At 44.1% G+C, this 27,713-nt stretch overlaps 3 protein-coding genes across 8 annotated transcripts in view; 2 read left to right on the plus strand and 1 right to left on the minus strand.

Moving 5' to 3' along the window:
- The first annotated feature begins 124 nt into the window (after positions 1–124).
- idh2 (isocitrate dehydrogenase (NADP(+)) 2) lies at positions 125–11,175 on the plus strand. The gene is made up of 11 exons (XM_086074795.1): positions 125–395; positions 3,583–3,674; positions 5,115–5,280; positions 5,811–5,971; positions 6,062–6,205; positions 6,459–6,595; positions 8,279–8,430; positions 8,536–8,648; positions 9,807–9,904; positions 9,998–10,090; positions 10,759–11,175. Exons 1-11 carry the CDS (start codon positions 275–277, stop codon positions 10,841–10,843), a joined length of 1,362 nt encoding a protein of 453 aa, XP_085930921.1. The 5' UTR covers positions 125–274; the 3' UTR covers positions 10,844–11,175.
- A 1,122-nt stretch (positions 11,176–12,297) lies between these two features.
- znf710a (zinc finger protein 710a) lies at positions 12,298–26,896 on the minus strand. 2 transcript variants are annotated; one of them, XM_086074794.1, is made up of 5 exons: positions 26,544–26,896; positions 17,773–19,233; positions 16,488–16,679; positions 16,147–16,321; positions 12,298–14,236 (listed from the first exon to the last, which is right to left on the minus strand). In XM_086074794.1, exons 2-5 carry the CDS (start codon positions 19,216–19,218, stop codon positions 14,055–14,057), a joined length of 1,995 nt encoding a protein of 664 aa, XP_085930920.1. In that variant the 5' UTR covers positions 19,219–19,233; positions 26,544–26,896; the 3' UTR covers positions 12,298–14,054. The 2 variants fall into 2 exon arrangements, with proteins under 2 accessions (XP_085930920.1, XP_085930919.1); XM_086074793.1 differs by lacking the exon at positions 26,544–26,896 and adding an exon at positions 20,986–21,135.
- Positions 12,845–27,713, plus strand: part of LOC147174980 (semaphorin-4B-like) — a 109,456-nt gene continuing 94,587 nt past the window's right edge. For 3 of the 5 annotated variants that reach the window (XR_015094701.1, XR_015094702.1, XM_086074792.1), the window contains exons 1-2: positions 12,845–12,975; positions 26,416–26,962. Coding sequence is in view for 1 of the 5 variants with exons in the window: in XM_086074792.1 (XP_085930918.1) it covers positions 26,961–26,962 (2 nt within the window). In the remaining 4 variants the exon portion in view is untranslated. Of the gene's footprint in view, positions 12,976–26,415; positions 27,012–27,713 lie in introns of all 5 variants that reach the window. The other 2 variants (XR_015094703.1, XR_015094705.1) reach the window with 2 other exon arrangements.

The following is a 27,713-nucleotide window of genomic DNA, read 5'->3' on the forward strand; positions in this document are numbered from 1 at the left end:
AGGACATTTGAGGTCAAAGAATGAATCAAAATTTGCTTTTCGCTGATGCCCGAAAGAAATGTGGAAGGGCAAGATCCCGGTCCAAGATGGCGGCCACTCCGCACGTTGGAGGAGCACGCAAACGCTCCCGTGCAGAGGAGGAGAGAAGGGCGGCGCTTATCCAGCCCGACCGCTGCTATAACATCGCAGTGCGACTGTGTGCGCCTTCCTTCCTTCCTCTTCGCTCCGAGTTTCGTCGAGTGTCAAGCGCAAAGTGATCCGGGCCGGGCGAGACATGGCTGGATATCTGAAAGTCCTCAACTCGCTGTCTAGGTCTGCCGCCGCCGCAGCCTTTTCCAGAAACCCCGCGGTGCTCGCCCCGGCTGCTCAGTGCCAGACTTTGCAGCAAAGGAACTGTGAGTGTGCCGACGGAAGAAATAATGCAAACTGGGTCGGAATTGGTCATGGACCGATTGGGTTTGACGTCAGCCGTTAGTCGCCGGCGGCGGCTGGTTAGCAGCTATGCTAGCCGGGCTCGCGCGCTGCTCCTCCACATGGATGCGGTTCGATAGCTTTTGTGATTTAACGTCGAAAGCGTATTAAAATCTCAGATAATTTTGATTTCAAATGGCTGCAGTTGTATGAGTAGCTTCGACTACCACCGGCTTTTTGTCACCCAAGGGCCAGCGGAGCCCGTCTTTGTCTTCCCCCCCATTTAAAGAGAATGGAGCGCGCCCATGAAAATACGCGCTAAAAGGGCAAAAATGTTTGCTGACTTTTAACGTTTCAGCCAACGTTTTCCTTGAAGAAGGCAATGACGTAGACTTTTGGCATCGTCGAAGTGAAAGGAACGTTTCGTAAAAAATGAACGGTTACTGTTCTAAACGCGACCGACGAGCCAAACTGGTTATTTGAATAATAATCGACTAGCATTAAATTAAATGTCATCCCTTTAAGGGCGTCTTTGGGGGCAACGTTTCCCCAAGGTCAGCGCCGCAGACGAGGCTCCTCCGTGGTCAGAAATGGCTGCCGATGTCCTACATACTTTTTTTTTTCCATCCCCTCTCTTGGCTACCGCAGTTTTGTCACGTTGCTGCGCTCTTGGTTTGAACCCGAACACCATAAAGGTGGAAAAAAAGTCAAGAGAGTTGAGGAAAAATATGCAAATCGGCTGCTTGCGTGTGATGCCCTAAAATAGACTTTTTTTTTTTTTTAACTGCATAATAATGCTTCATTGTCACATGACTACCTGATGAGCAACCCTCAGCCCACATAGCCATTTATCAAAGTTAAAGGGTCACTTCAAGGACTCCTGGCCATTTGTGTTGGTGTCGTATTGTATTGCCAATGTAGTATTTGCTAACAATGCTAACAACATTTTCAAATGCATGTTTAAAAGTAATAAACGGCAGCATGCAGTTTCTTGGCTTTTTGTCTCATATGTGACCTGCCTGACAAGTAATGCTTACTTTCTATCTACGTGTTGGGAGGGAATTGGCTATAACCTTCAATGGCTGCAGGTTCATGTCAGGTGAAAGTGAACCGAGGTCATCCAGACTCTTTATCCAACTTTGGCCTCATTTCAAGCGTTGATGAGTCGGTCGAATTTGCATCGAACTGCGATGTCTAGTTTGGTTATGACGTGTTCTCAAACGATGCAATTATGAACCGTGGTCGGTCTTGTGATAAATCTCGCATTGCAGGTGCGTGCGTGCGTGCGTGCGGAGAATGCACACGGTCACGGCGGCGAAGCGGGCCTTTGTGGCGCTCGCCCTTCAGAGCCTGCTGTGTTGATCCAGCCGCACTTACGTAACATACTCTGCTCAAGCCCCCCCCCCCCCCCTTCTCCCCCCCCCCCTCCTCTCCCCCGCATTGTGATGGCAGAATACCAGCTGTAGTGGATTTGGTGGTTTGTCAATCAAAGGGGAGTTTAAAATGTGTTTTTACCCATGATGCACTGCACCTAGCATAATGCTGATGGGAGTAGAAGATAACGTTCTGTCAACAAATTATTAAATGTCATGCCTGGATTGTATTGTTTGTTTGTGTGGACTCTGCTCGTGAGTCGCAACTAAACAAAATCTTTATTTTCACGCTTGAATGCAATACGAGATATTTTCCACTGCTTTTGCAACCCCGGTCGCTGTTGTTGGGCAGAATTCGTGAATATGAATGAGAGGTGGTGTTGTCTTGGGATGAGCATAATTATTGATTTAATCACCTTAACAGAGGCAAGATGGGATTGGTTGGTTGTTTGCTGCAGCAAAGCAGATGTTGATTCAGTCAAATGGCAAAAAAAAAGAAGAAAAAAAAGAAACGTTTAAAATGATCAAGTCGAGCCGTTGCAATGATTTCCTCAGTCCTGGGATCTGAAGTCGTTGTATAGCATGCTTGAGCGGTTTCCTTTCTTTGTAAGCACTGGACTCCTTTTTTGGGACTACTCTGAATAACAGAAAAGGGCGCATTTGAGCAACGCTCACACGAGGCTTTGGACGAGTACGTCCTCGTCTCGGGCACATTAATTGACCAGAAAAAGCCGTATTGGAAGTATCGATACATGTTTGTTTTTTTTATGAATCGATATTGGGCTATGAAAAGCAATATCGATATTTTAATCCCAGCCCTGCCAGTGGTTACGCTCAACGTCAACATTAACCGTCGTCTCTGCAAAGTTTATTTTCGGTCCATCAGCTGAGGTTTGTATCATGTTGGGGAACAGAGCGCCGGCTGTTTGGACAGGTGTCCCCATGGCTGCAAGTGGGTCAAATGTCTCCGCAAACCGGCATCGGGGTGCATTGCGGGGGGGGCGTGGGCGGCGGCCATTAATTCGGGGCGAGAAGTCTCTTGATCTTCTGCTCCTTTTTTCAATTCACTCAAGTGACTCTGCTGGCTTTGAGAGACCGAGAGCTCGTCCTGCTTTGAGATGTTGAAAAAGAGACATTTTAGAATCCGTATCAAGAGCATACAACGAAAGACCCGTTTCTTAGTTACCATGTAAATCCGTTAAAGCCGTGGCGTCTGCTGATTGGAATCAGCTGCGTTGGAGCAGGGAAACATCCAAAAACCTGCAGGACTCCGGCCCTTGAGGACTTGAGTTTGCGCGCCACTGGTTTGGAGCGAGTCCGCATTTTGAGGGTAAAACTGTAATGTTGGACTTTAAAAAAAAATAAAAAAATAATTAAAAAAAAAAGAAAATTGAACATTACGTTTTTACCCCGTAATGTAAAGTGAGGGGTGTGTGTGTTCAATTTTGTAGATTCCACTCTGTGATCCTCCGTTTTTTTTCCTCTTCTTCTTAAGCAAGAGGACACATTCGACGGAATGCGACACCGCAGTACTTTCCTTTTAACAAGATTACCACCGATAAGAAGGTTATCTTGTCACCCGCGTCCGTGGATTTGTTAGCCTGTCTGCTGGCAGCATTACGGCCAAAATACACCTGGTTCACTTTCTGCATGGGCCATGAAAGAACAAATTGAAGCTTCAATCTCTCTCTTTTTTTTTTTTTTTTTCTCTCTCTCGCTCTCTTCACAAGATCAGTGCTGCTGTAATCAAAAAAAAATTCCCTGTGTGGTGACGGTCTCGTTTTGTGGTGATTGACAGATGCCGACAAGCGCATCAAAGTGGCCCAGCCGGTGGTGGAGATGGACGGGGACGAGATGACCAGGATCATCTGGGAGTTCATCAAGGAAAAAGTGAGCGTTCAACACACGCACACACACACGTGCGCGCCCGCCTGCACTCTCCCGACTCGGCTTTATTTTTAAACCAGACTGACACGTGGACGCGGTTAGATTGCCTCCAATGTGTGGGCTGGGCCTCGAGTGCTGATTCATTCAGAAACGTTGCCGGGGAGACGGCAGATGGCGCATGACCAAAGACGAGAATAACCGCAAATAAACATGAATTATATTTGTACTCGTGCCCGGCTGATTATTCTGATTATTGGCAGGAAAAAAAATACAGATTCATCTGCCAATTATTTATCCATCTATATCTCTATCTATATATCTTTCAAACCAGGACGAGCTCTCAATTTCTTGAGACTTCGGGGATTGTATTTCGTGCCATGACATGTGGAAATGTGAATGTTAAGACAAAAAAATATATTAAAAAAAAAAATCCTTGGATGTTTGCGTTCTTGAATTTTGAGAAAAGGAAGTCTTTGAATCCTTCAACTATCAACTTTAAATACAACTTGACAGGACCATGACGAAATAAAACAAAGTGAAATAGAATAAACTAAAATAATAGAAAAAAAAGAAACCGTAAGAACAAATTCTGTGCTGACTTTTCCTGTGCGTTTTGGCCTCTTGGGGGCAGTGTGGTGCCGTGCATGGCGTACACACTTGAAGTGAGTACAGAAGAAAGTTGCGTGGAATTCTGTTAAAATACCTCCTTTTTCACACGTTGGGAAGAATGGGCTCTTTGCTCAAATCCACTACTTCCTGAACTCGATACCACTCCTTCGTTTCCTGTCTTTCATGATTGGGCAAACTGATTAATCCAGGTGTGCCTGGCCATTGTCGTCGTGGTTAGTGAGGTCTGGCACACCTGGATTAATCAGCTTGTCCAATCATGACTGACAGGAAATGAAGGAGTAGTGCTGAGTTAAAAAAGTAGTGGATTTGCGCCTTTTACGTGGTGTTTCCAAAAGATTTGTGTGTGAATATTCAATGCTAACTTCCTGTTAGCATTTTAATTGGTTCCTCCCTTCGTTTTTTTGCATTAGCGCTCGGCTAGCGATGTTTTGGTTGTATTTATTTATACAGCGGACGTAATGCTTATCGTCGTGTGTTTAGTTTTACAGTTAACTCCAACTGCGGTGTCCGTCTTAAAGGACGCTTGGGGACAACAGGATTAACATGCGCTACACGCTACACGCTAGTTGCTAATGCCATACAAACAAAATGGTGCATTCAGGGTACTTTCGGTTTTCTTCAATAATGTTTTACGGGGTAAATAATCGTCCATTTGACCCAATTGGCCGATGTTTGAAGGCCAATAATTGGCTGATTATAATCGTCGGTCGATTAATCGATCGGGCCCTAATTTGTACTTGAAACTCTATATTTATGTCCCAAAATATTGAGTTAAAAGCGCATTTATTTATTTTTTCCTCTGTGCGCCTGCAGCTCATCCTTTCCAACGTCGATGTGGAGCTGAAGTACTTTGACTTGGGTCTGCCTTACCGCGACCAGACCGATGACCAGGTGACCATCGACTCCGCCCTCGCCACCAAGAAGTACAGCGTAGCGGTCAAATGCGCCACCATCACGCCCGACGAGGCCAGAGTGGAAGGTTTGCGCCTCGGGCTCAAAGTGCATGTCGCTCAATTGTCAAAAGGATTTATTGACTGCTGATCAAAAACGGAGAATGAGGAAATGACGTTTTCAAGTTGGTTCACAATTACCAGTAAATTCAGAAACGTTCACCAACGTGTTTGGAAGGTTTTAATTCACTGTTCTCACAACCAATTTCCTCAAGTAGCATCTGCCACTGGAAAAAAAAAAAAAAAGCCTCGCCTTAAAGGCCAACTTACTTTTTCCTCCCCACTCGTCATTAGAATAATTGTTGTAATTACCCTCTGATGACGTGTGATGTTTTGTGGTAGATTCCTTTGTGGCACATTTGATTAATCATGAGTTAACTAATGAAGTCATGTGATTATTTACGATTTAAAAAAAAAAAAATGTCATCGCTTGACACCCCTAATTAAAATGAATGTACCTTTTTATACACCTTCTAAATCGACCCATTTGTAAATATGTTTTGGTCTTGTCTATTCAACTGAGATTTTTTTTTTTCATTTAAATTTTGTGAACGTCCAGAGTTTAGCCTGAAGAAGATGTGGAAGAGCCCCAACGGTACCATCAGGAACATCCTGGGCGGCACCGTGTTCCGCGAGCCAATCATCTGCAAGAACATTCCCAGGCTGGTTCCCGGCTGGACGCAGCCCATCACCATCGGCAGACACGCTTTTGGCGACCAGGTACGATCAGCCGGGTGGAGACGAACCCAAAGCGGCCGTCGCTCATTGGCCGCCCGAGTCCTTTTTAAATGACATTCTTTTCTCCTCCAGTACCGAGCGACGGACTTTGTCGTGGACCAGCCGGGCAAATTCAAGATCATCTTCTCACCCGCCGACGGCAGCGCGGGCAAGGAATGGGAAGTGTACGACTTCCCCGCGGGCGGCTGCGGGATGGGCATGTACAACACGGACGAGGTGCGAGATCTCCCTTCGGCTAATCTCGCGGCTAATCTCGCGGCTAATCTCGCGGCTAATCTCTTAAGCCTCGCTCGTTTAACGGCTGCTTTTGCTGACAAGCGGCGAGCGGTCGCCGCGCTGCTCCGCTTGCGTTTTTTCTTGACTTCCTGTTTGGTTTGACATCGGACGAGGTCACGTCGGGGGCGGGGCAAGGCGGGGCCAGGCTGTTAACCTCTTCAACTGATTGCTTCTCTTTTCTCTTTCTGCTCAGTCCATAACAGGCTTTGCGCACAGCTGCTTCCAGTACGCCATTAACAAGAGGTGGCCGCTATACATGAGCACAAAGAACACCATTCTTAAAGCGTACGACGGCAGATTTAAAGACATCTTCGAGGACATCTTTCAGAAGTGAGTTGCGGTGTTTTTGAGCACACGTTCGAGGCCACGTGGGCAAATGTGTCACAGTGTGCAACACTGCCGATCAAGGGAATCCAATTTGTGTGTGTTGGCGCCGCTACATTTGACAATTTTGAATTGCCCGTTGTCGGGCTGGGGGCGATATGGCCCCAAAAATAAAAATTCAATTTAGTAAATTTTCAAAAATTCGGTTTTCAAAATGACAATTAATCAAATCAATTCGACCTTCAAGAACTTGTGAGCGGAATGACGTTTTTCTTTCGCTAAATGACGTCTTAGGTGACTGAAGATAAATACTGAAAATATGCCGAGACTAAGTAATCATCAATTGGGGCTTTTTTTTTGGGGGGGGGGTGGGGTCACACGCCAGGAGTCTGACATAAGTGGGCCCTCCCTCACAATATAAAAACGGCATCAGCAGTTCCTTGGCGACATTGCGACCCGCAGTTCGCTAAGCTTAGCGACATATTTAGGATGTTCGATGACACTTTTTTTTAAAACCAGTACGAGTCATTTTTGCACATAAAAAAAAGGACAGATCATTTTCAAGAAAGAACTACACTGTATATCCTAATATAGCATTTTTTTATATATTTTTTTCTATTCTTCTAGTTTCTGATTGTATATGATACGAATATTGATACCTTGAAAGAAGGTCAACCGTTGGCCCAATATCTGTTATCAGCACTCGGCCAGTCGTACTACGTGTACGGACACACGCCAAAAATGCATCTTCCTACGGTTTTAGAGTGCCCCGTTGTCAGCCGTGAGTGCGCGCCAGGGTTAATATCGTTTTGGAATTTTCATTTTAGTTCGTTTTTATTTGGGGGTTTTTGCGCAATATTTAATACTTTTCTCATTTTACAATGGTGATTAACGCATTTCTTACCTCGTGTTGCATTTGGGCTAAGTTAAATGAAAAAGCAGGCGAGCCAAAAGTCGAGACGCAAATTTGTCGCCTAAGAGTGATGTCATCTGAAGTTGCTTTTCTATTGGCTGCTGCTAGATGACATCACTTCTGTGTGACACACCTTCAGACGTCTTTATTCCGGTTAATATTGAAATAAATCTACTTGAAATCATCCCAAAGGCTCATCATGTATTAAATAATTTTTAATATTATATTATTAGTTTATTATATTTTTTTATAGTTTTAGTTAGTTTTGTAAACATAAAATGTAGTTTCAGTTCGTTTTTTAAAAAGCATTTTCGTTTTTATCTTATTTCTTTAACGACATTTTAGTTGTTTTTTTTGTTTTGTTTTTTACGATGATGATGACGATAATAACTTTGTTTGACCATTTGTAGATATATGAACACAAACTCGGTAACTATTAGTAACAACATTTCTCTTCTTTAACATCTCATTGGATGAGGAAAATACCTGTTCAGAAGCGAACATGTTTTACTCACGTGAATTATTAAGTTTTAAGAGATTATCACTTTACTACAGCTTTCTTGTTTTCCTTTTTTGAAATGTGGATTCAGGTTAAGTTTTTTTTAATTGTTATTATTTATTTTTTTATTTTTTTATTTTTTTTACGACCGCATTCTTAGGAACATTTGAAGAGGTTCCGCTGTACTGTATTTAAATTGGAATGTGGACATGTTGTTTTTATCCGAGCGAGAAAATCAGCTGAAAGCGATCCTCCTTGTGCTGATCTTTTCCCAAAGGCACTACAAGCCCGAGTTTGACAAACTGAAGATCTGGTACGAGCACAGGCTCATCGACGACATGGTCGCTCAAGTGCTCAAGTCTTCTGGAGCCTTTGTGTGGGCGTGCAAGAACTACGACGGTGATGTTCAATCCGACATCATTGCGCAAGGTGAAGTGATGCCTATCGGGTTTTTATTTTTTACTTTTCACTTTTTTTTTTTTTTGCTGCTTTGTCAGACGACAAAAGATCTGACTTTGCCTTGCTGTCTTTCAGGTTTCGGTTCTCTCGGGCTTATGACGTCCGTGCTGGTGTGTCCCGACGGCAAAACTATTGAGGCTGAGGCGGCCCACGGCACCGTGACCAGGCACTACCGCGAGCACCAGAAGGTGATTTCAATTTTCAATTTTCAATTTTCAATTCGGCTGCAAAGCAGTCATTCTGTATTGTGGCGTTATACTGCCACCGTGTGGTCAATTGATGCTGGGACAGCATTACCTTGATATGTGCAATTGATTCACACCACTTGTCTTTCAAATGAGCTTTCCCCCTTTGAAATCAATAATCTATTCCATCCCCCCAAATACATTTTTTGTAATGCATTTTAAATATAAAAAATAGTATATAGAGAAATAATCAATTTTTCTGTAATTATGGCCCTTTTTTCCACACCTTCACTCACTCCTCACTGAACTATCAAGTTTATTTATAGGGGTGTCAGGTGATTAATTTTTTTTAGTCACATGACTTCAATCGTATTTTATATCTGTTCTAAATGTAGTTTTCATACTCTTGTTGACATAAGTGGGGGGGGGTTAAACTAATATAAATATGGCTGCATCTTTTAGTCATTGATACAGTAAGAACAGATAAAATTTGTGATTAATTGTGAGTTAACTTGAGAAGTCATGCGATTAATTATCGCCTGACGCCCCTAATTTTTAATAATCTTAAATAAATAAATAAAAAATAATTATTAAAAATAACAAATTTAAGAAAAGATTATTTAAAAAATTAAAGAATATTTTGTATTTTTGTTTAAGATTATTAACAATTAGGGGCGTCGGGCAATTAAAAGTTTAAGCGTAATTAATCGCAAGACTTAGTTAACTCGCGATTAATCACAAATTTGATCTGTTCTAAATGTACAATCATTTTTTTCCTAGGTTTTCATTTTAAAAAAAATTAACTAATAAATAGTTCAAATGAATTTTTTACGTTTATAGCCGTCAATGGCAGTGAATGAGTTAAGAGCTATCTAATCTTTAACCAGAAATAACTTGTGAAATTCTGCACATTTTAAAAATTGTCAAATACAACTTGACCTCAGTCTCCTCAAATATATGCATTATTATTACATTTATTACTGCAAAATTTAGTCATGGGCGTGTCTGCTGCGTTGCGACTGGAATTCCCCCAGTACAAGCTTTCCAAGTAAGGGGCGGCCATTAATCGCGCGTTTAAAAAAAATAATGGTATGACTGTGCATTCAATACGATTTGTGAGTATATCCGAAGTCTAAATTGTGTCCTCCATGTTGTTTTCAGGGAAGGCCGACGAGCACCAACCCCATCGCCAGCATCTTCGCCTGGACCAGAGGCCTGGAGCACCGCGGCAAACTGGACGGGAATCCCGACATCATCAAGTAATCCGCGTTTACGCTCTTCAAGTTTCAACGCAACCCGGGCCAAAACATCACTTTTTGCTAAGAGAGGATCCTTTTTGTTTCAATGATCAGGTTCTCGCAGACTCTGGAGCGTGTGTGCGTGGAGACGGTGGAGAGCGGCACCATGACGAAGGATCTCGCCGGCTGCATCCATGGCCTGTCCAAGTAAGTGCCAGCCTTTTTTTCGGATCCGCCTTAACCCAAACGCGGGGGGGGGGGGGGGGGCGATGAGCTGTTTTATTGCATCGTCTCATCTCTCTAAGCTTTTACTGCATTTCTCCTCTTTAAAGTTTAGAAACATTATGCTAATGAGGCCATTCATATTGAAGTACAATGACCGCTTTTGGACTCTGTGGCTGGTCAATCAGATTTATGAATCATAAAACATCAATGTTGATATCGACGGCTCATTTGTTCTGCAGCAGATGCACTCGTCAGACCACAAGGTCATGTGATCAGTCATGGAGGAAAGAAGGAAAATATTGTGTCCTAATCGGTGTAAATTGAGAGTGCAATTCACTCTCATTCAATTGGAACTTCAGATAGCTGTTTTTTTAGGTGAACACGCAAATTTTTTCGTATCTCAACATTAAACTAAAATGGCTGGAAATTGTTGCTTTCATCTTTTTTTTTTCTTTTTTTTTTTTTCTGCCGCTATAAGCATACCAGAAAAAAATTACAAAATGAACCATTTTAATTGAATCGTCAAGGTAGTTTTTTTTCCCACCGTCATTTAAAATACTTTTTCGGGATAAAACCTCCATCTTGTTGTGTGATGCGCATGAATTCCTGCATCTTAAGGTTTGTTCCTCTCGCCGTCTTTCCCCTCACAGCGTCAAGCTGAACGAGCACTACGTCAATACCACGGACTTCCTTGACGCCATCAAGACAAATTTGGACAAAGCCCTGGGCAAGTGACGGACTTGAAGAAAGACGAAAGCGAACGCGAAGACGGCGTTGTCACCGCTTCGGTTTTTGTACCTCATTTTTAACTTAAAGGTCAATCAATTCACAGATATTTTCATCTGAAGGACGAGCGTTTTGTGTTCTTAGAAGTATTTGGTGTTCTTTTCGGGGTTATTACACGGTTGAGAGTTGCCCGAGCACTTAATGCCTCCCTAACACCACCTGTCTGTCCATTGTCTTGCAAGGTTTTATTTTTGTAATGTGAAGTACTGTATTCAAATACTGTGTAATGCCTGGGGCAAGACTGCAGCTTATTTGCCAATAAACCCTTTGTTTGACCCACACGACACCTTGTAAAGTCTTTGAAAACACCTAAACGCATCATCTTTACATAAACACGAGCGTTGCCATAGGAGTTTGCAGCTTCTCAAAACTATACAATCATTTAAAAAAAAAAATAATAATCTGCAGCCCTCTCTATGATATACTACCTTGTAAAACACATGGTAGTAAGTAACAAATACATGTAGAAATTAAACCGTTTGCGCATCATTGTAACTGCACCTTCTTGGTGTACTCTCATTGGCCATGTGGGGGCAGTATAATACAAATTCAGTAAGGTGCCGTAATATTTGTTTTCATACAGAATAAAACAAGTCATTTGTTCTGCAGCTTGTGTTCAAATATGCATTGCTAAAAGGGTTAACACTGAGGCACAGGTGCTATACGTTAGCCGGTTGAAGTCGTTTTGCATTGTTTCTTAGCATTAAGCTAAGTGGACTTTACTGAGGCAAAGCTATGTAGTTGTATTAAATAAGACAACGTGTAACTGTTTTCCTTACAAACTATTGTGTGTTGTGAAGGGATTCGAGTTTGCTAGGCTTCATACGGGGTTCAAAAATACTGTCGATGCACATCGCCACAAAAATGATTTATTATTACAGCATCCTCTTATACGATTCATCACCAACTGATGGAATGAACTGACACCTCCAATTCCAATTTTTATTTGGACTTTATGATGGCGATTGCACATGTAAACGGTGTTTTTTATTTTTAAGCTTTGGGAAACATATTGAACGCTTCCTGAACGATTTTGCGCAAGGTCCATCGCCCTGTCACAAGATGGGAGGTTTTCATTCATCACCGGAGAGCGTCGCGCAACGTGATGGATGGCGACACATCCCACAACACACGAGGGCACTTCATATTTCTGTCTTGGAACTTTTCTTTTTTTTTTTTTTAAGGACAGTTCTTGTTGAGATTCATCAATTGAATAAAAAAAAAGAAAAAAAAAAGGAAAAGTGATATGACCGCATTGCTTTCGGGAAATGCAGCAGCCGTGACTTTGGGTCTCTCTCTCTGATCATCTTTTGAAAAGATCTACAGATATGAATTGGGGAGGCGAGCTTGCATGAATGCAATTTCACAAGGTCTGACAAATTAAACCAAAAATAAATCCAGTGTCCCAACTCGAAAGGATTCATTGAGGGCGCCCGTAGCAACAAGATGAGCTCAGGTTCTTTGGTAACGGAGCTCTGCTGTTTTGATTCTCATTTCGGTGGAAAAAAACGTCATTCAAATAATTACATTCGTGTAGACTATTACATGAATCATGGACACAGAATGCAGAAACCTCAAAAGTAAGACTGCAGTCCTCAATAAAAATGGACCAGCAACTGATAACATTCTGTACAATAATATACAGTACAGTTAAAAGGGAGCTCGTCATTCCAATGGTTAAAGTACGGAAGCGTAGAACAAACTGCCAATGTGGAATAAACAGTTTTGACTGGGCTATGTCGTTCGAACGAGTTGCTAAAACTTTGCTATCGTGTTTGCTAAAACGCACGTAGGCTAAATGCTATTCCCATAATGCCACGGGGCATTGATTTGCGCATGCGCAATTGTGCCATTACCCCGTAGCATTATGGGGGGGAAAAAATGCTATGTTTTTAGCATTTAGTACATTTTAACAATATAGTACTTTGGAACAACATATATCGCCAGTCAATTTATTTTAATTTTTTCTTTTTACTCCGCATTGGCTTGTCCACGCTGCCGTCATTTAGCAAACTTCGAAGATATGTTTGAATTCATCACAGTAAGACCAAAGTTGACCAGTGCCGCTTGTTAAGCTTTTGGTAAGTGATTCAACACGTTTCCGTCTTCTCTTGAACCTTTTTCTTGTATTTTACATACAATAGAGGGATCAAGATTGTCTCAATGTGTCGGTGCAGCATAACAGCATCGATGCGTTTATCTTCAAAATGTGCTTTTGGACATTCGGCTCAGATGATGTCGATATGACACAAGAAAATGTTCCCCATTGGACAGTCCACTTGTTTGCAGGTATGCTTACAGTACATTTGTTTGTTTTTTCCAAGATAAAAAAATAATAATATTAATGCTCTTCAATTTGTTATTTAAAAAAAATCAAATCATGTAAACTTTTCTAGTTTAATTTTTGGCGCTGATTCAAATCTGCCCTCATTTTTTTCTCCTATCTAACACATCAGGTTTTCATAATAGAGATAATAAATGAATTAAGGGTAAGTTAGTTCAGCAACAGGTGATTCTTTTTTTTTTTTCCACAGCCAAATATGTATATATTGATGTGGGTGAAAAAAGTAACCACCGTTTTAAAATCAGCGTCAAAAATACATTTTGCTGTTGACCAGTGTAATCCACTCACCGGTCATTTAATTAGGTACACCACTACGCTATTTCATTCGATCCAACAAGTCAAATGGGTATTTATTTCACAATGTGTTTAGTTTATTTAGTTGGTAGGCAAATCGCTGCCCAAGTGCGGTGAAATACTCAAAACATTTGCATTTAAGAACGTTTTGTTTGTCCTACAAGTTTTTTTTTTTTTTTTTAGCTACGCATAATGTTGCATTTGGCTTCAAATCACGGATTTACCTTGGCCTGCCGTATTTTAAGCCGACCACGAGGGTCTAACTAAGTATTTTTTAGGTGCTACTTCATCTAAAAAAAAAAAAAATGCAGACAAGCACTGTTGCACACGATTACAACTGTGCAGTGTACCTAATTGTTTCCAGTGAGCAGAGTTGAACATTTGTTTTGAAACATTGCATTCCAGTGCGTATGAATGTGCAGTATTGCTTGCTTTTGTCAAAGAACAACCCAAGCAGCAACAACAACAAAAAGCCATTTTTCTATCCTCATCTTCATTTTTTTTGGGCTGGTTTTTGCTACCTCATGTACTGCAGCGGCCTGCGCCTTTGCCATATGTGCTGTAATACTCCATTTGCGATCGTTTGGAAATGTCTGCTCTGTTGTTGTTGTTGTTGTTGTTGTTGTTTGCCCGGTTCTCCCGCTCGCTGAATTCAAAGCTCTCCCCGTCATACTCCTCCTGTCCTTCCGTGTCTCGCGGCGGCTCTGAAGGGAGAAGCGAAAGACAAATAGGAGTCAAGGCTGTCCTCAATAAGACCCCCGCAGCTATTTCCCAAGACGCATGGCGAGATTGGCTCCCCCCTCGCCAAGTATGTCAGTATCACTCTCCGCTGATACGGACAGGCGGCGTCTAATCCAGACGCGGCCATATTTGCTAAATACGCAGCTAGCGACTGACAGCCTAAACGTCAAAAACAAGCCAGACGCTAGATTACGCTACATGCTGAGTCAAAGTGCGTTAGCGTAATAGCGACAGACGCTTGACAATAATTCCACATGAAGCCCGGCAAAGTTTTACTCTCGGGCAGGCACGTCGCGGGGGGGGGGGGGGGGGGGGCAACCCGGGCAGTTGCCGAGTGGAAGGGGGCTGACGTGGTACCATATCAAACAACAATGCGGCAAGAATCAGCCGCATACGAGCTAATATTGGTTCATATCAACGAGCACGTTGGGTTTCAGGAAACTCCCAAATTGGGCCCTCTACTAGCGAGTGTTGTAAAATAAAAATAAAATAAATACACGGACATAACGGAATTTACATTTCGTTTTTACTTGGCTGTATTATATTTATTATTTATCGTGGGAATGCCGGAGCATATGTTATTGTGATTTTTATTCTCCACAATTTTTGCCATGAAACAACTCGCACATAATACTTCCGATTTAAACCGTTTTGGGTTTGAATCCCATCTCCGACTGTACATTGCAAATATATCTGTGGCAATTATGCTAAGGGTTATCGTTGTATACCAACTGACTATCATAGTTCCACTTTTCCCTTTAAATGAATGGAGGGTACTGCATGCCTAGGTGGCAGTATTGAGTGATTTTGTTTTTGTGTGTGTGTGCATTTTTCCATTGGATATCATTCGTTCCACTTTTCCATCTAAATGAATGGAGGGTACTTTCAGGTAACACCTTAACATATACATTTCAACTTGCTTCAAAAATTCACGCCTCCCGGGTTCAAGTGTTCATTTATCTTTCAACTACAATTAATGCATAGTCATTTTCACATAATGTATCTTTTTCAATTTACTTCATAAGCATTCAGCTATTAGCATTCCCACACAATTTCTACAGAAATTGTACGTACTGTATTTTATCCTAAAATTGTGCACATTAAAAAAAAGAAAAAATAATTATTATTTTTTAATACAATGTATGTAACGTTTTCTTTAAGGCTTGGTAACTTGTTAGTTATGTGGAATCAGGTTGTTGCTTAAAAGTGGCTCTGGATCTTCACCCAGCCTAGCTGATCACTTCATGGGTGGAGCAACTTGATTCATTATCAATTAAGTGGATTAAAAAAAAAAAAACACACACTATAATTGTATTTTTATTCGATTATTTAAAAACAGTTGACGGTGTAGAAATTGCACAAGCATAAATTAATGAATTGACTGTTTTGGTCATGTCAGAAAATAGTCAATAAGGTTGATCAACTCTTTTCCAAAGTAAAAAGTAAATAAATAAAGCAAACTTTTAAAACGTATCTAAACGATCAATCATTTATCAAAATAATTATCAATTAATTTGATAATGGATTAGTTGTTGATGAATGCATTCATCGTTGCACTTTTAGTAAACATAATCAAAAAGTAATTGTCCTTGATTATATCAGTTATATATAGTAAAAATTTAAATTCATCAATTATTTAATAAAATCAATAATAATACAAATATGTAAATTATTCATTTTACTCCTTGTTTTTATTATATTATTGACTACAAACAATACATTGAAGTGAACCAATTTTAGGGAAAAAAATTGCAAAATGACTGCAGGAAATATGACCGAATTCACGATTGCCGCGTCATTTGCGGCCCCGGGGGGGGCCCCAGCCATACTTTGCCCGCCCCTTGCCCTAAGAGCACCCGAGTGAGTCACGTACCGTGGCCCTCTATCGTGCCGTCCATGACGCCATGTTTGACCTTCATGTGTCGGCTGAGGTTGCCCTTCAGGTTAAACTTGCTGCTGCAGTAAGGGCATTTGAAAGGCTTGCTGCCGGCGTGCAGGTGCATGTGGCCCAGCAGGTTGTACATCCTGTTGAAGGACTTGCCGCACACCTGAAAGACCAGAGCACACACTTTTTGGGACCCCATTTTCCTTTCCCGGCGCGGCCTCGCCGGGTGGAGCCCCGGCCCCGGCCCCGGCCCCGCCCCCGCCCCCGGCCCCCGGCCCCGGCCCCGGCCCCCGGCCCCGGCCCCGGCCCCGGCCCCGGCCTCGGCGTACCTTGCATTTGAAGGGCTTGACGGGCAAATGGACAATCATGTGCGTCTTAAGGGTCTGCTTCTGGACGAAGGTCTTGAAGCACACGTGGCACTGGAAGGGTCTCACGCTGGCATGGATCAACATGTGTCTCTTCAGGTTGGCCGACAAGGTGAACTCTCTGGAGCAGACTTCACATTTGAATTCTTTCATTCCCTATTGGGGGGGGGGGGGGGCAAAAAGGGTCTGTATGAATTTTGCGTCACAAATGTTGAGACCATTTTTATGTCTGTGTACAGCGCTCAAGTATTTTTGTCGTTTGTTGGGTATTCTATTCATGTGTCTGTTTGCTGAGGTCGCCCCCCCCCACCCCCCACCACCCAAACCCACTATGCCCCTCACTTATAGAATGTTGGTCAGTGTTTTTTTTTTTTTTATGTCTCTTGGACTCATTTAGTACGATTCAGAATCGATTGTAAATGTCCCAAAATCGATTATTTAAATGTTATATACGTTCTTGCCCTTGTTTGTGTGTGCCTTTATTGGGAGCACTGTTCATGTTGTACACAATTTGGCCACTTAGGGGCAGTGTGGTTCCACACGTTGTGATACACTGTTAAGTTGTAGCCACGTTAGAGTAGAAGGAAAAAGTCACAATCAAGTTATGCCAATAAAAGAAACCCAGTAGTTTGGAGATTGGATTTGAAATGTATATTTTGTGACACCAGTCCTAGAAGTTGTTTTTTTTTGACACACACGTAGTCATTAATTAGTCGAATCTAAGTGAGAAGAAGAAAATGACCATGCACAAATGGTTGAATGCCTCGTGGTACATATTCACAATTGTGTTTTGAGTTGCAGCTTTAACTTTGTGTTCATTCTGTTCTAGAAATTCGGCAGATCTCACAGTGGACTAAAGACGATTTCATTCTGAGATAAAGAGCTAGCGAGAAAAATGGGGATTCAATTAGACACAAAAGCGCTTTTCAACCGCTCACAAAAACAAATTCACACCAGTAGGGAATTGAGCCAAACAGGAAGTTCAAAACCTTTTGAAGATTAACGACGCATGCTGTTTTAGATACAATCTTTTTTTTTTAAATGACAAGTTGTCAGTTTGCTGTATAGCTCCTCACTTTCTTAGCGCTTTCATGTATTGACTGTTGAGTGGGTTGGGTTCTTTGAATCGCCGGATACGTTTTGGATTCTATTGCGTCCGGGCATAAGAGCCAAACTCATTATTAGCATCCTCAGTACTCGTATATCATCGGCACCTTCGGTTGAGCGGCTTGTGGCGCTGCGCCGGTACCTTGTGAGTGAGGGCGTGCTGCCGCAGGTGATGGACCTGGACGAACTCCATGCCGCACTCGGGGCAGACGTAGGGCCGAACGTTCTGATGCTTCATCAGGTGGTTCTGCAGCTGGCTGCGGTACGCGAAGGACTTGCGGCACTCGGTGCACTGGTACGAGGCGGGGCCCTGGTGGCCGGCCAGGTGGCGCTTCAGGTGCGCGTGCGCCGGGAACTCCGCGCCGCACTGCGCGCAGACGTGGCAATGGCCGCTCTCGTGTTTGCTCTCGTGGGTCCTCAGCTCGCTGGGGTAGGCGAAGCCGCGGCCGCAGAAGCGGCAGCTGTAGGGCTTGACGTCGGTGTGCTGCAGCATGTGCCTCTTCAGGTGGCTGGTCTGCGTGAAGGCTTTCTCGCAGACGGTGCACTTGTGAGGTCGGGTCCCCTGGTGGGTCAGCAGGTGCGTTTGGAGGTGGCTCGGCTGCTTGAAGAGTTTCCCGCAGTGGACGCACTCGTGGGGTTTTATTCCGTTATGGCCCAGGATGTGCGTGACCAGGTTATATTTGGACGTGTAGGACTTCTCGCACATCCGGCACTTCCACCGTTTCAGACCCTCGCCCACGTCTACGCAGTAGGACTCATCGATCTGCACGTTGATGTCCAGGCGGTCTATCTGCATCCGCCTGGCGAGACCCTCGGGGTCCGACCACAGCATGGCCTGGCCGTTTTCCTCATACTCCGCCGGCAGTGCCAGGCCGGCGGACTCGTACGCAACCTCGTTGGCTTCGAAATATTTGCTGTCCAGAGGTTCGCCGCTCTCTCCACCGGTCTTCAGATTTAAGGCCTCCTCTTCTGGTTCCTCTTCCTTACTGACCCTTTTAAGGTCTTGGTCCCGTCTTAGTGGTCCACCTTCTCGCGCTAGGGACGTGTCGCCGGCACACGAAGGACACGTTCCACAGGCTTGCTCTTTTGGATTTGCAATAGGATCCGCTTGCTTGGCGAGGATGCACCCGTCGTTCATGTGAACGCAAGTAGGAGACGTCTCAGACTCAATGAGTTCACCTTTGACCCGAGCTTGCGGAATTTCCGCTTTGAGCGGGTGCGCCGCTAACTCTCCATCACTCCCGGGCCTCTTGGTCCTCGGTCCGCGGGGGCCTGGCCGTCTCCTCTCGCTCGGGTTGAGCTGAGATGCAGAGTCCCCGGCAGGCTCAGGCAGGTAGTCCCCATTGGCCCCGATCAGCTGGTCCGCGTACTCGTACTCCATGGCCTCGGGTGGCGGCGGCGGCGGCGGCGGGCCCTCTTTGGACTCTCCTGTGTAAAAGCCGTTTGGAGCAATTGTGGCTCCAAAAATTTCATTTTGGGAGATGAGCCCGAGAACGGCGGCCTGAGCCAATGATAGAACCACGACAGGTTCCGTCTGCGTGCCCGCGTCCATTTGGCCTTCGGTCACCTTTGGGTAAGTCCGCAACATTTGGCCGCTCTCCTCCTGGAAGAGACGTAGAGTTTGAATCAGGAAAACAAACAGAACCGAACAGCGTCTCTTGTTTTTCAGTTATTACAAAAACCCGACCTTGCGCAATATCTCCGCATTGTAACGGAGTTCCCCTTTTTAGCCTCACGGTTTGGTCACAGTTCTATTAATACAAACCAAATGGCTGTCATGTGAAAAAAAGATGATATTGTTCTGCTCGATTGTGCCAGATCGACCGCAAAGGATTACAGGAGAGCCTTTTTTCTTTTTTCTGGGGTTCCTCTGTCCCAAAACAACTCTGCTTTTTGTTTCTCTGCTTTGAACGCGCACACGAGATGAAGGCGATAAGAAGACGGCAGACGTGCGTAGCGAGCGCTCCACTTCCTTCCTTGACGTGCCGTAGAATAATACGCAACACAAGAAAGGATGCGGGTCCGGCCAGGAAGTTGACTTCCGTGGACTGTCTCAGCACTTCCTGTGGGGTCTCTCGGCCAGCCGGGCTGACCGGGGAAAAGTCTATCGCCGGAGTTGTGCCGTCACATTCGGCTTTGGGGGGGGGGCTCCATATTGCCTGCACGCCTTAACGAGATGATGCACGCGCGCCAGCAGGCAATCTCGTATCCATAACAGACATTTGATTGAGCTCCGAGCTCATTCCGTATTCCTCCTGCCTGATGCATAACTCTGGGAAACGATGGCGCGATTGCAGAGAGTTGCAGACTCCCGAGTGGAACCGCACGCAATTCAATGAACGCTAGCAAAATTGTCGGCCGCTGGTTTCCGGGAGGTTTTTTTCAGGGTGTGTCGTTTTTTTTTACGCCGTGACATTGAGTGTGTTCAATCGCGAGTTGTAGTACGAGTTCTGGGACACAACACTGGAAAAGGGAAATGACTGAAAGGGAAGCGGCGGCCGCAGAGAGAGGCAACAACGACTTGTGCGGGGTGAGCGCGGGAGACCTGGATGTCCTGATAAGCGCGTCATGGATGATTACTGTTTTTAAAAAGTCGTCAGACGGGAGACAAGACTGTGTGTGTGTGTTTGCGTGTGAACGAAAAGGAAAGAGTGACAGGGTGTGTGTGTTTGAAAAGCGTGTGAGTGAGTGAGTGAGAAAGAAAAGAGAGGGAGGGAGGGAAGGAGAAAGAGCTGTGGGCGGGTGGGGGGGGCGAGTGGAGGGAGGGAGGGATGGGAGGGAGGGATGTAGTCAGACGAAGAGAGAAATGAGATGGAGGGGCTGAAAGATAAAGAAAGAGGGGAGGAGAGGAGGGAAGGGGAAGGAGAGATTGAGTGAGCGTGTGAGAGGTGGGAAGACAGAAAGGAAAGGGAAAGGAGGAGGGAGGGAGGGGGGAGGGAGGGAGGCTGGCGGTGGAGGTGGTGGAGGGCGAGCCGGGGAGACAGAAAAGACAGAGTGAAAGAAGAGAAAGCTGAAAGGCTGACAACGTGAAAGAGAAAAAGACAAATGACAAGGCTGAGGCGAGAGAGAGAGAGAGAGAGAGCGAGAGAGAGAGAGAGAGAGAGAGAGAGAGAGAGAGAGAGAGAGAGAGAGAGAGAGAGAGGAAGGCTCTGTAATTACGCGAGGCAGCACTTTGCCGCGGAAAGTTGCGAGTGGAAAGACACCGACGGACAAACCGGCACGCCGCTGATGGGGAAACGTGCGCGTGACACTCACGCGCACGTTCGTGGAGACGTCGCAAAAAAGTGCACGCAAACAAGTCCGTCCGCCGGCGCCAGCTTTCCCCGAATCATCTCAAGTTGTGTTGCGAACTCACCACATTGTTCCTGGAGTGATGCTTGAGATGTTTGAGGGATCTCATCCTTCAGGAGAAATGAGTGGAGTAAAACAATCCGCCTCCTATTTATAGCGGAGGGGGGAGTGGGGGCGGTCCCACGGCTCATCCTCCTCCTACTGTTGCTGTTATCAGAACTGACTGTGCCTGCCCCCCCCCCCCCCCACAACAGCCCTCCGCCCCTCCAAACACGCACACACACACACACACAGCATCACCCCATTTCTTTCTCTTCCTCCCACCCTCTCCTTCCCATCTCACTTCTCTTTCTCTCTCCTGTTCTCTTTACACACACGCACACACACACACACACACACACACACACACACACACACACACACACACACACACACACACACACACACACACACACACACACACATCTTATCTCGCTCTCGCCACATACAATCCAGCATGACCCTTCGACACACATTTCTCTGTGCGGACACACACGCGCACTCTTATCTTGACTTGATCACACACACTTAACGTTGATCAATATATACAGTGGTGCCTTGAGATAGGACTTGAATTCATTCCGTGACCCCACTCATATCCCAAATCGTCTTTTCCCATTGAAATAAATGGGAATGTCATGAATTTGTGCGAGCCTGCCACACCTCAACAAGCAATTTTTTTATTTTTATTTTTTATTTTTTTTACAAGGAGAAAAAGCATAACATAATCAAATAGAATGTAAAACAGTGTGCGTCATGATTTAATGCTCTAATAATTACAGTGGACCCTTGCTTTTATTCACAATTGTATTCACAACCCCCCCCCCCCAATACTTTTAATATATATTTTTATACATATTATTTTATATCAAGTGACTCAGTAAGATACTGTATAATATTAGTTGTTTTTCATAGAGGCTAAAGAATACAGTTGTGCTTGCAAGCTTATATATCGTCAACTTATGAGCACAACTGTAAATGTACAAAAGCTAAATGTTGCTTAAAGACACAAAAATGGTCACCAAAATTCATTTGCACATCTCTACTCATGTCAACTTCATCCTCAATATCAAAACAATTGCCACAGCATTGTGGATTTTATTGTCATTAATCCCTTTTCTCGCCATACAGTGTGCTCATAAATTTACATGATACCAATAAAGTATGTCAAATTTCTAGCACAATTGCAAATTCAGGGTCCAGAAATTAAAAACCCTGCCACAGTTTGGCTTTAGTTAATCCCTAGGTGCTAGCTAGCGAGCTCCCTAGCTAGCTCCCCGAGTGACCGGATACCTGCTAGAGAGCTAGCTAGCTAGCTAGCTAGCACCTGGGGATTAACTAAAGCCAAACTGTGGCAGGGTTTTTACTTTCTGGACCTGGATTTTGCCACCTCTGACTGTATATGTTTGTCAGTATTGCTATATTGTCTAAATGTGTAATTCTCCACGGTTTGTGCTAATTGTTAATCATGTCCATAACGTTTTGCATTGTTTGTTAGCATTAAGCTAAACAAGCATTCCAAAAGGTAAAGCTATGTTGTTTTGAAAATACACAAAGTGTATTTGTCATTTTGACAGTAAACTTAACAGCTTGAAGCCTCTTTTTTTTTGTTTTGTTGATGAATTGTTTAATATTTGCTAAACTGTTGCTTATTGTGAAGAGAGTCGAATTGTATATACGCTCGTATATCAAGTTTGTGCTCGCCAAAAAAATCTCATATCTTGGAAATAGTTGTAGGTTTGTCACTGGCACCTCTACTTCGTTCACAGCATTCTCTTGCCTGTGCGCGCTGAAACGCGCGACTGTAAAAGCCAATCGGAAGTTCCTTTTAAGCGTGTGAGCGCGCGCGCGCGTGCAAGCGCGACACGGGCACGTACGCACTTTGTCCGACGCGCACGACATTTGCGCGCACACTCGCAGAGCGAAGGATGCGTCGGTCAGTGGCAAAAGAGACGGACAGCTGACATTTGAACTTTTCTGCACAGTTTGCCAAATTTCAACATCCCAACCATACAACGAATTAACCGCAGAGACAGACAGACGTGTGTACAGTGGGAGAAAAAATTTGATGTAAGAAATGACAAAAGACTCGAGAAGGAGAAAGAAAGGAGAGAAAAGCAGTTAGGAGGGAGGGAGGGAAGCGTATAGGGAGAAAGAATAAGGAAGAAAGAAGCAGAAGCGGGGGGTGGGGGGGGTGAAGCTGAGTGGAGGAGGAAGAAGAAGAAGAGGGAGGAGGAGTGAGGACGGGGGGGGGGGGGGGGGTGCATGAAAGACAGAAAGAAAAAGGGTAGAGAGGAAAGAGAGCCGTGTGGGGGAGGGAAGGAGGGAATGCATTAAAAAAAAAAAAGGAGTATGAAAGGAAAGGAGAGACTGGGTGGTGGTGGTCATGTCAAAGAGAAAGCAAGTAGAAAAGAATGAGGGGGTGGCAAGAAGATAGAGAGACAATGCCCTGAAAGAAGGAGAGAATAAAAAAAGGGGGGATGGGGAGGTGTGAAAAAAAGAGAGACGAGTCCATCAAGAAGGAGTGGAGGGCTGCAGGATGAGTGAGAGGGAGAGGCAGCGGAGACGGAGGGGGGGGGGGTGGTGGTGGTGGGGGGGGGTGTTGAGAGCAAAGGGAACGGAGAGAGAAAAAGGAGATAGAAACGAAGAGTGAGGGAAAAGGGAAGACATTAACTATTGAACTTCCAGATTATTCTCGTGGAACACAAAAAGCGGACCTGCGGGGGCCGCCGGAGTTCAACTCACGGGGGTCGGCCCCGCGACATCATAATTAGACAGGTAGGAGAAAGTCCTCCCATGCAACAAACACCTGCAGGGCCCCAAAAAAAAAAAAAAAAACCAACAAGATGAGCGACACAGGTGTGTGTTTGTTTGCGTGCGCGGCCACATGGCCGCCGTGCATAAACACTCGCCACTAAATAACAGGAAAGGGCAAACCTTGAAAACCTTGATCAATCATCAGCGGCTGCGAGAACGAAAAAGATAGAGAGAGAGAAATGGGAGTGGAGGGGGAGGAGGGAGAGATAGGGAATGAGAGTGAGTGCAAGGGAGGGGAGGGAAGGAGTAGATGTGTGTGTGTGTGGGGGGGGGTTGAGTGTGTGTGTGTGTGTGGGGGGGGTGGTAGATAGCAGGAAGTCGAGGGAGAGAAAATAGAAGGAGAGCGAGGGAAGAAACAAAGAGATAAGAGGCTGAAAGACAAAGAAAGCACATGGAAGAAACAACAAGGGACACGTACATAAAACAACACAGCGCTAGCTAGCCCATGGGGGAAATGAAAAAAGACACAGACAACAAAAGTTTGGGGAAGAAGAAATGCGCTGGCTCCGGTCCAGGCCGGAATTCTTACAAGCGGTGCAACCTGCTCGCTTGCTTGCTTTGGCGAGCTGAAACCGACGCCCCCTTTTCCACCTAGCCGTCCACTTAAGTTGCGCTCGCTAGGCAATTTTCCATCCATCCATTTTCTCGACTGTTCAGGTTCACCGCAGGGGCTCGGATGCGATTCCAGATGGGTACGCCCGCGACAGGCTGATTGCGGCGCGGGGCCGCCAGTTACGTGGCTCACTACACTAACAAGCCTGCAGATCGTTAGCTTCGTAGCATGATTGCTCAACTCATTCGTTAGCCGGTTCTCGATTTGCGTTCTTGAGCGGGAACGCAAAAACTGAAATCTTAAGTAAGACATCATTTTTTTAAATTTAACCTAAATTTGCTTCTTTTGCTTTGACCTGTTATTTTTTTTAAACTTAAAATAAGATTATCAGACAAGATCTTTCTGCTTATTTTAAGATACTTATTACTCACAGAGGTGGCAAATCCAGGTCCAGAAAGTAAAAACCCTGCCACAGTTTGGCTTTAGCCTCTGATGCTATCTAGCTAGCTCCCTAAAAGGTAAACAAGCACCATGTGAGCTGGCTAGGGAGCTAGCTAGCTAGCACCTGGGGCTAAAGCCAAACTGTGGCAGACCTGGATTTGCCACCTCTGATTACTTAATGATCTTATTTGATCAAGCAGGACGATAATCAGTCTATTGCTAGAATTATGAGGTGGCAAATCCAGGTCCAGAAAGTAAAAACCCTGCCACAGTTTAGCTTTAGCCTCTGATGCTAACTAGCTAGCTCCCTAAAAGGTAAACAAGCACCATGTGAGCTAGCTAGGGAGCTAGCTAGCTAGCACCTGGGGCTAAAGCCAAACTGTGGCAGACCTGGATTTGCCACCTCTGATTACTTAATGATCTTATTTGATCAAGCAGTGTTAGCCTTGAGTGTTAGCAGCCAGTTTTAAGTACTGTGAGGCTTAAAACGAACGTTTCCCACATTTTAAGATGACAAGTCAACATCAAAGACCCCGAACTGGGGTTTCATAAATTGAATTTTTATTTTAAAATTTTGCAGAAAAAAAGTCTGAAAGTCTGAAAACAATTAGACAAAAGTGCAATATAGCTCTTAAGTGTAAGCATTTTTTTCTTGTAAAAATCCGTTTGTTTCATTATATTTACTAAGCTCATTTGATCCTATTGCCAGTAAATGGACCACCCGCTCGGTGGTCTCGTGATAGAGTGTCTGCCCTCTGACTGCAAGGTTGTGGGATCAATTCCCTGACTGGGTCAAATTAAAGACAAAATAAAAACGGGACATAGTATCTCCCTGTTTGATGCTTGGACCAAGATGGCCAACTGCACTCTAAAAACAGTTGGGTCAAAAATAAACCAACGATAGGTAAAAAAATGGACCGATCCTCTACTTAGGTTTATTTAGTGTAAAACAACAACTCCTAAAAAAATTGGTCAGATCCATGACGTGGGTCAAAAAATTGGGTCATTTTGTATAAAACAACCCAGAAAGTTGGGTCAAATTGATCCATAAAGTGGATCGGTCCATTTTTTTTTATCCATAATTGGGTTACTTTTGACCCAACTGTTTTTAGAGTGTGTGAATGAAAAAAGAAAAGAAAATAGTTTTATACATTCCATCTTGAAAAAAGTCACCATGACTTGTTTTTAGTCTAAAAATACTATTTTCAAGACTGCTGTGGTTGATGTGGGCCTAGTATTATTTTCTTACTTTAAAAAATCTTATAGATAAGTTGAAGTACAATTGTCTTATTCTGTGGGCAGATCATTTTGCTGGTAATAATTTGAAGTTTTCTACTGTCCTTTTTGCAGTGGAATTCTTAACATTCTTGTGATCTCGTCAATCGTAGCTCAAGTACTGTTCCAATTGAAAGTACACCAATAGCAAGAACACACGAAAGTCAGCTAGCTTAAACCAAGGATGCGTCCGCTTGGCTTGGAAAATGTGTGCTGCTATCACAGAAATATGTCACAGTTCAGGGGGAAGTTAGTAAGTACACGACAAACGGCGCTAAAAATCAAGTCAAACAAAAGAACGAATCATCGGCAGTTGTTTGTTTACATTCAAATTGTAGCTTGTAAGCTAACACGAGTGACGTCACACAGGCTGCGATTACGAGATGACCAATCTCAGCGTCTCATCGCCCTCCGACTGGCCAGTGGAGGCTTCAGTCATGCGCCTCCACTCAACATGTAGATTGCGCAACAAGGAGGAATCAAACTCAAGTACTCACTGCGCTCCCCGCACCTTCCCTATCGTCCACTCGTACCCTCAGATCTGCACGCCTCCTCCTCCTTCTCCTCCGAGTTGCCAGAACCGAGCTCTGCTCCACGGGAGACCGACTGCACCTCGCCTATGAAACGGCAAACCCCCATCCAGCTCAGGGCTTTACAGATCCGGACACCTTTTGATACAAAGTAAACCTTTGACCGCTGATGTCATAATGAGCCGCCTTTTTTTTTTTGCCTTTTGACGTTATGCTTTAAACTGGAAGCAGTCAAAATGCATTGCTATTAATATAAGCCCCCCCCAAACGGTGTTGTGTGGGCTCTCTGATCCATACTGGACGCTTGTCCACGGCAAGTGCAATTCTTTTGTTGTTGATCTCGAGGAGAGCAAGCATACGGCGCGGTGTCACATCCTCCCTGTGATGTGAGTCAGAGTTTTCGACGGATCTTTTTTTCCCCCCCCGAAAGAGGAAGTAAGCAACCTCTTTGAGCGAGCACTTTAAAACATTTATCGTGAGGTACTTGTTCAAAGCAGCATGTCCAAGTTAAAATAAAGTCGAGTATTAATAGGTAAAGGGGCAAACAAAGGATTCGTTTTATTTGATACCGTCAGAGATATTGCGCAACAATAATGATATGCATCCATCATTTTTTTTTTAATGCTTGTATGATGGCCAGGGGTGGCAAATCCAGATCCAGAAAGTAAAAAAACCCTGTCACAGTTTGGCTTTAGCTCCTGGTGCTAGCTAGCTAGCTCCCATGCTGCTTGTTTACCTTTTAAGGCGCTAGCTAGCTCGCATCAATGGCTAAAGCCAAACTGTGGCAGGGTTTTTCTTTCTGGACCTGGATTTGCCACCTCATAATTCTAGCAATAGACTGAGTATCGTCCAGGCTAATAATTGTTGGCATTTTTACATATATCGGAATCGGCCTTTAAAAAAATTTGATAATAGATGATCTTAAGACTGGGTAAACCTCACGGAATTATTATTATATTTTTTTCATTTAATGTTCTAAGAGCCTCGCTGCATTCACTTTTTGCATCAATTTCAACTTAAAACATATGTAAGTGAAATGGTATACTGAAATTTTGTAAACCTGTACTGTAGAAAACGTTAGTGAGCTCCCCTGCACTTTTGGGTAGCATTTGTAGACAAATATGTCTGTGGTTTAAG

Source organism: Leptonotus elevatus, chromosome 4 (assembly GCF_054856555.1).
Source record: "Leptonotus elevatus isolate MCC_2025b chromosome 4, RoL_Lele_1.0, whole genome shotgun sequence".
Taxonomy (NCBI): Eukaryota; Metazoa; Chordata; class Actinopteri; order Syngnathiformes; family Syngnathidae; genus Leptonotus; species Leptonotus elevatus.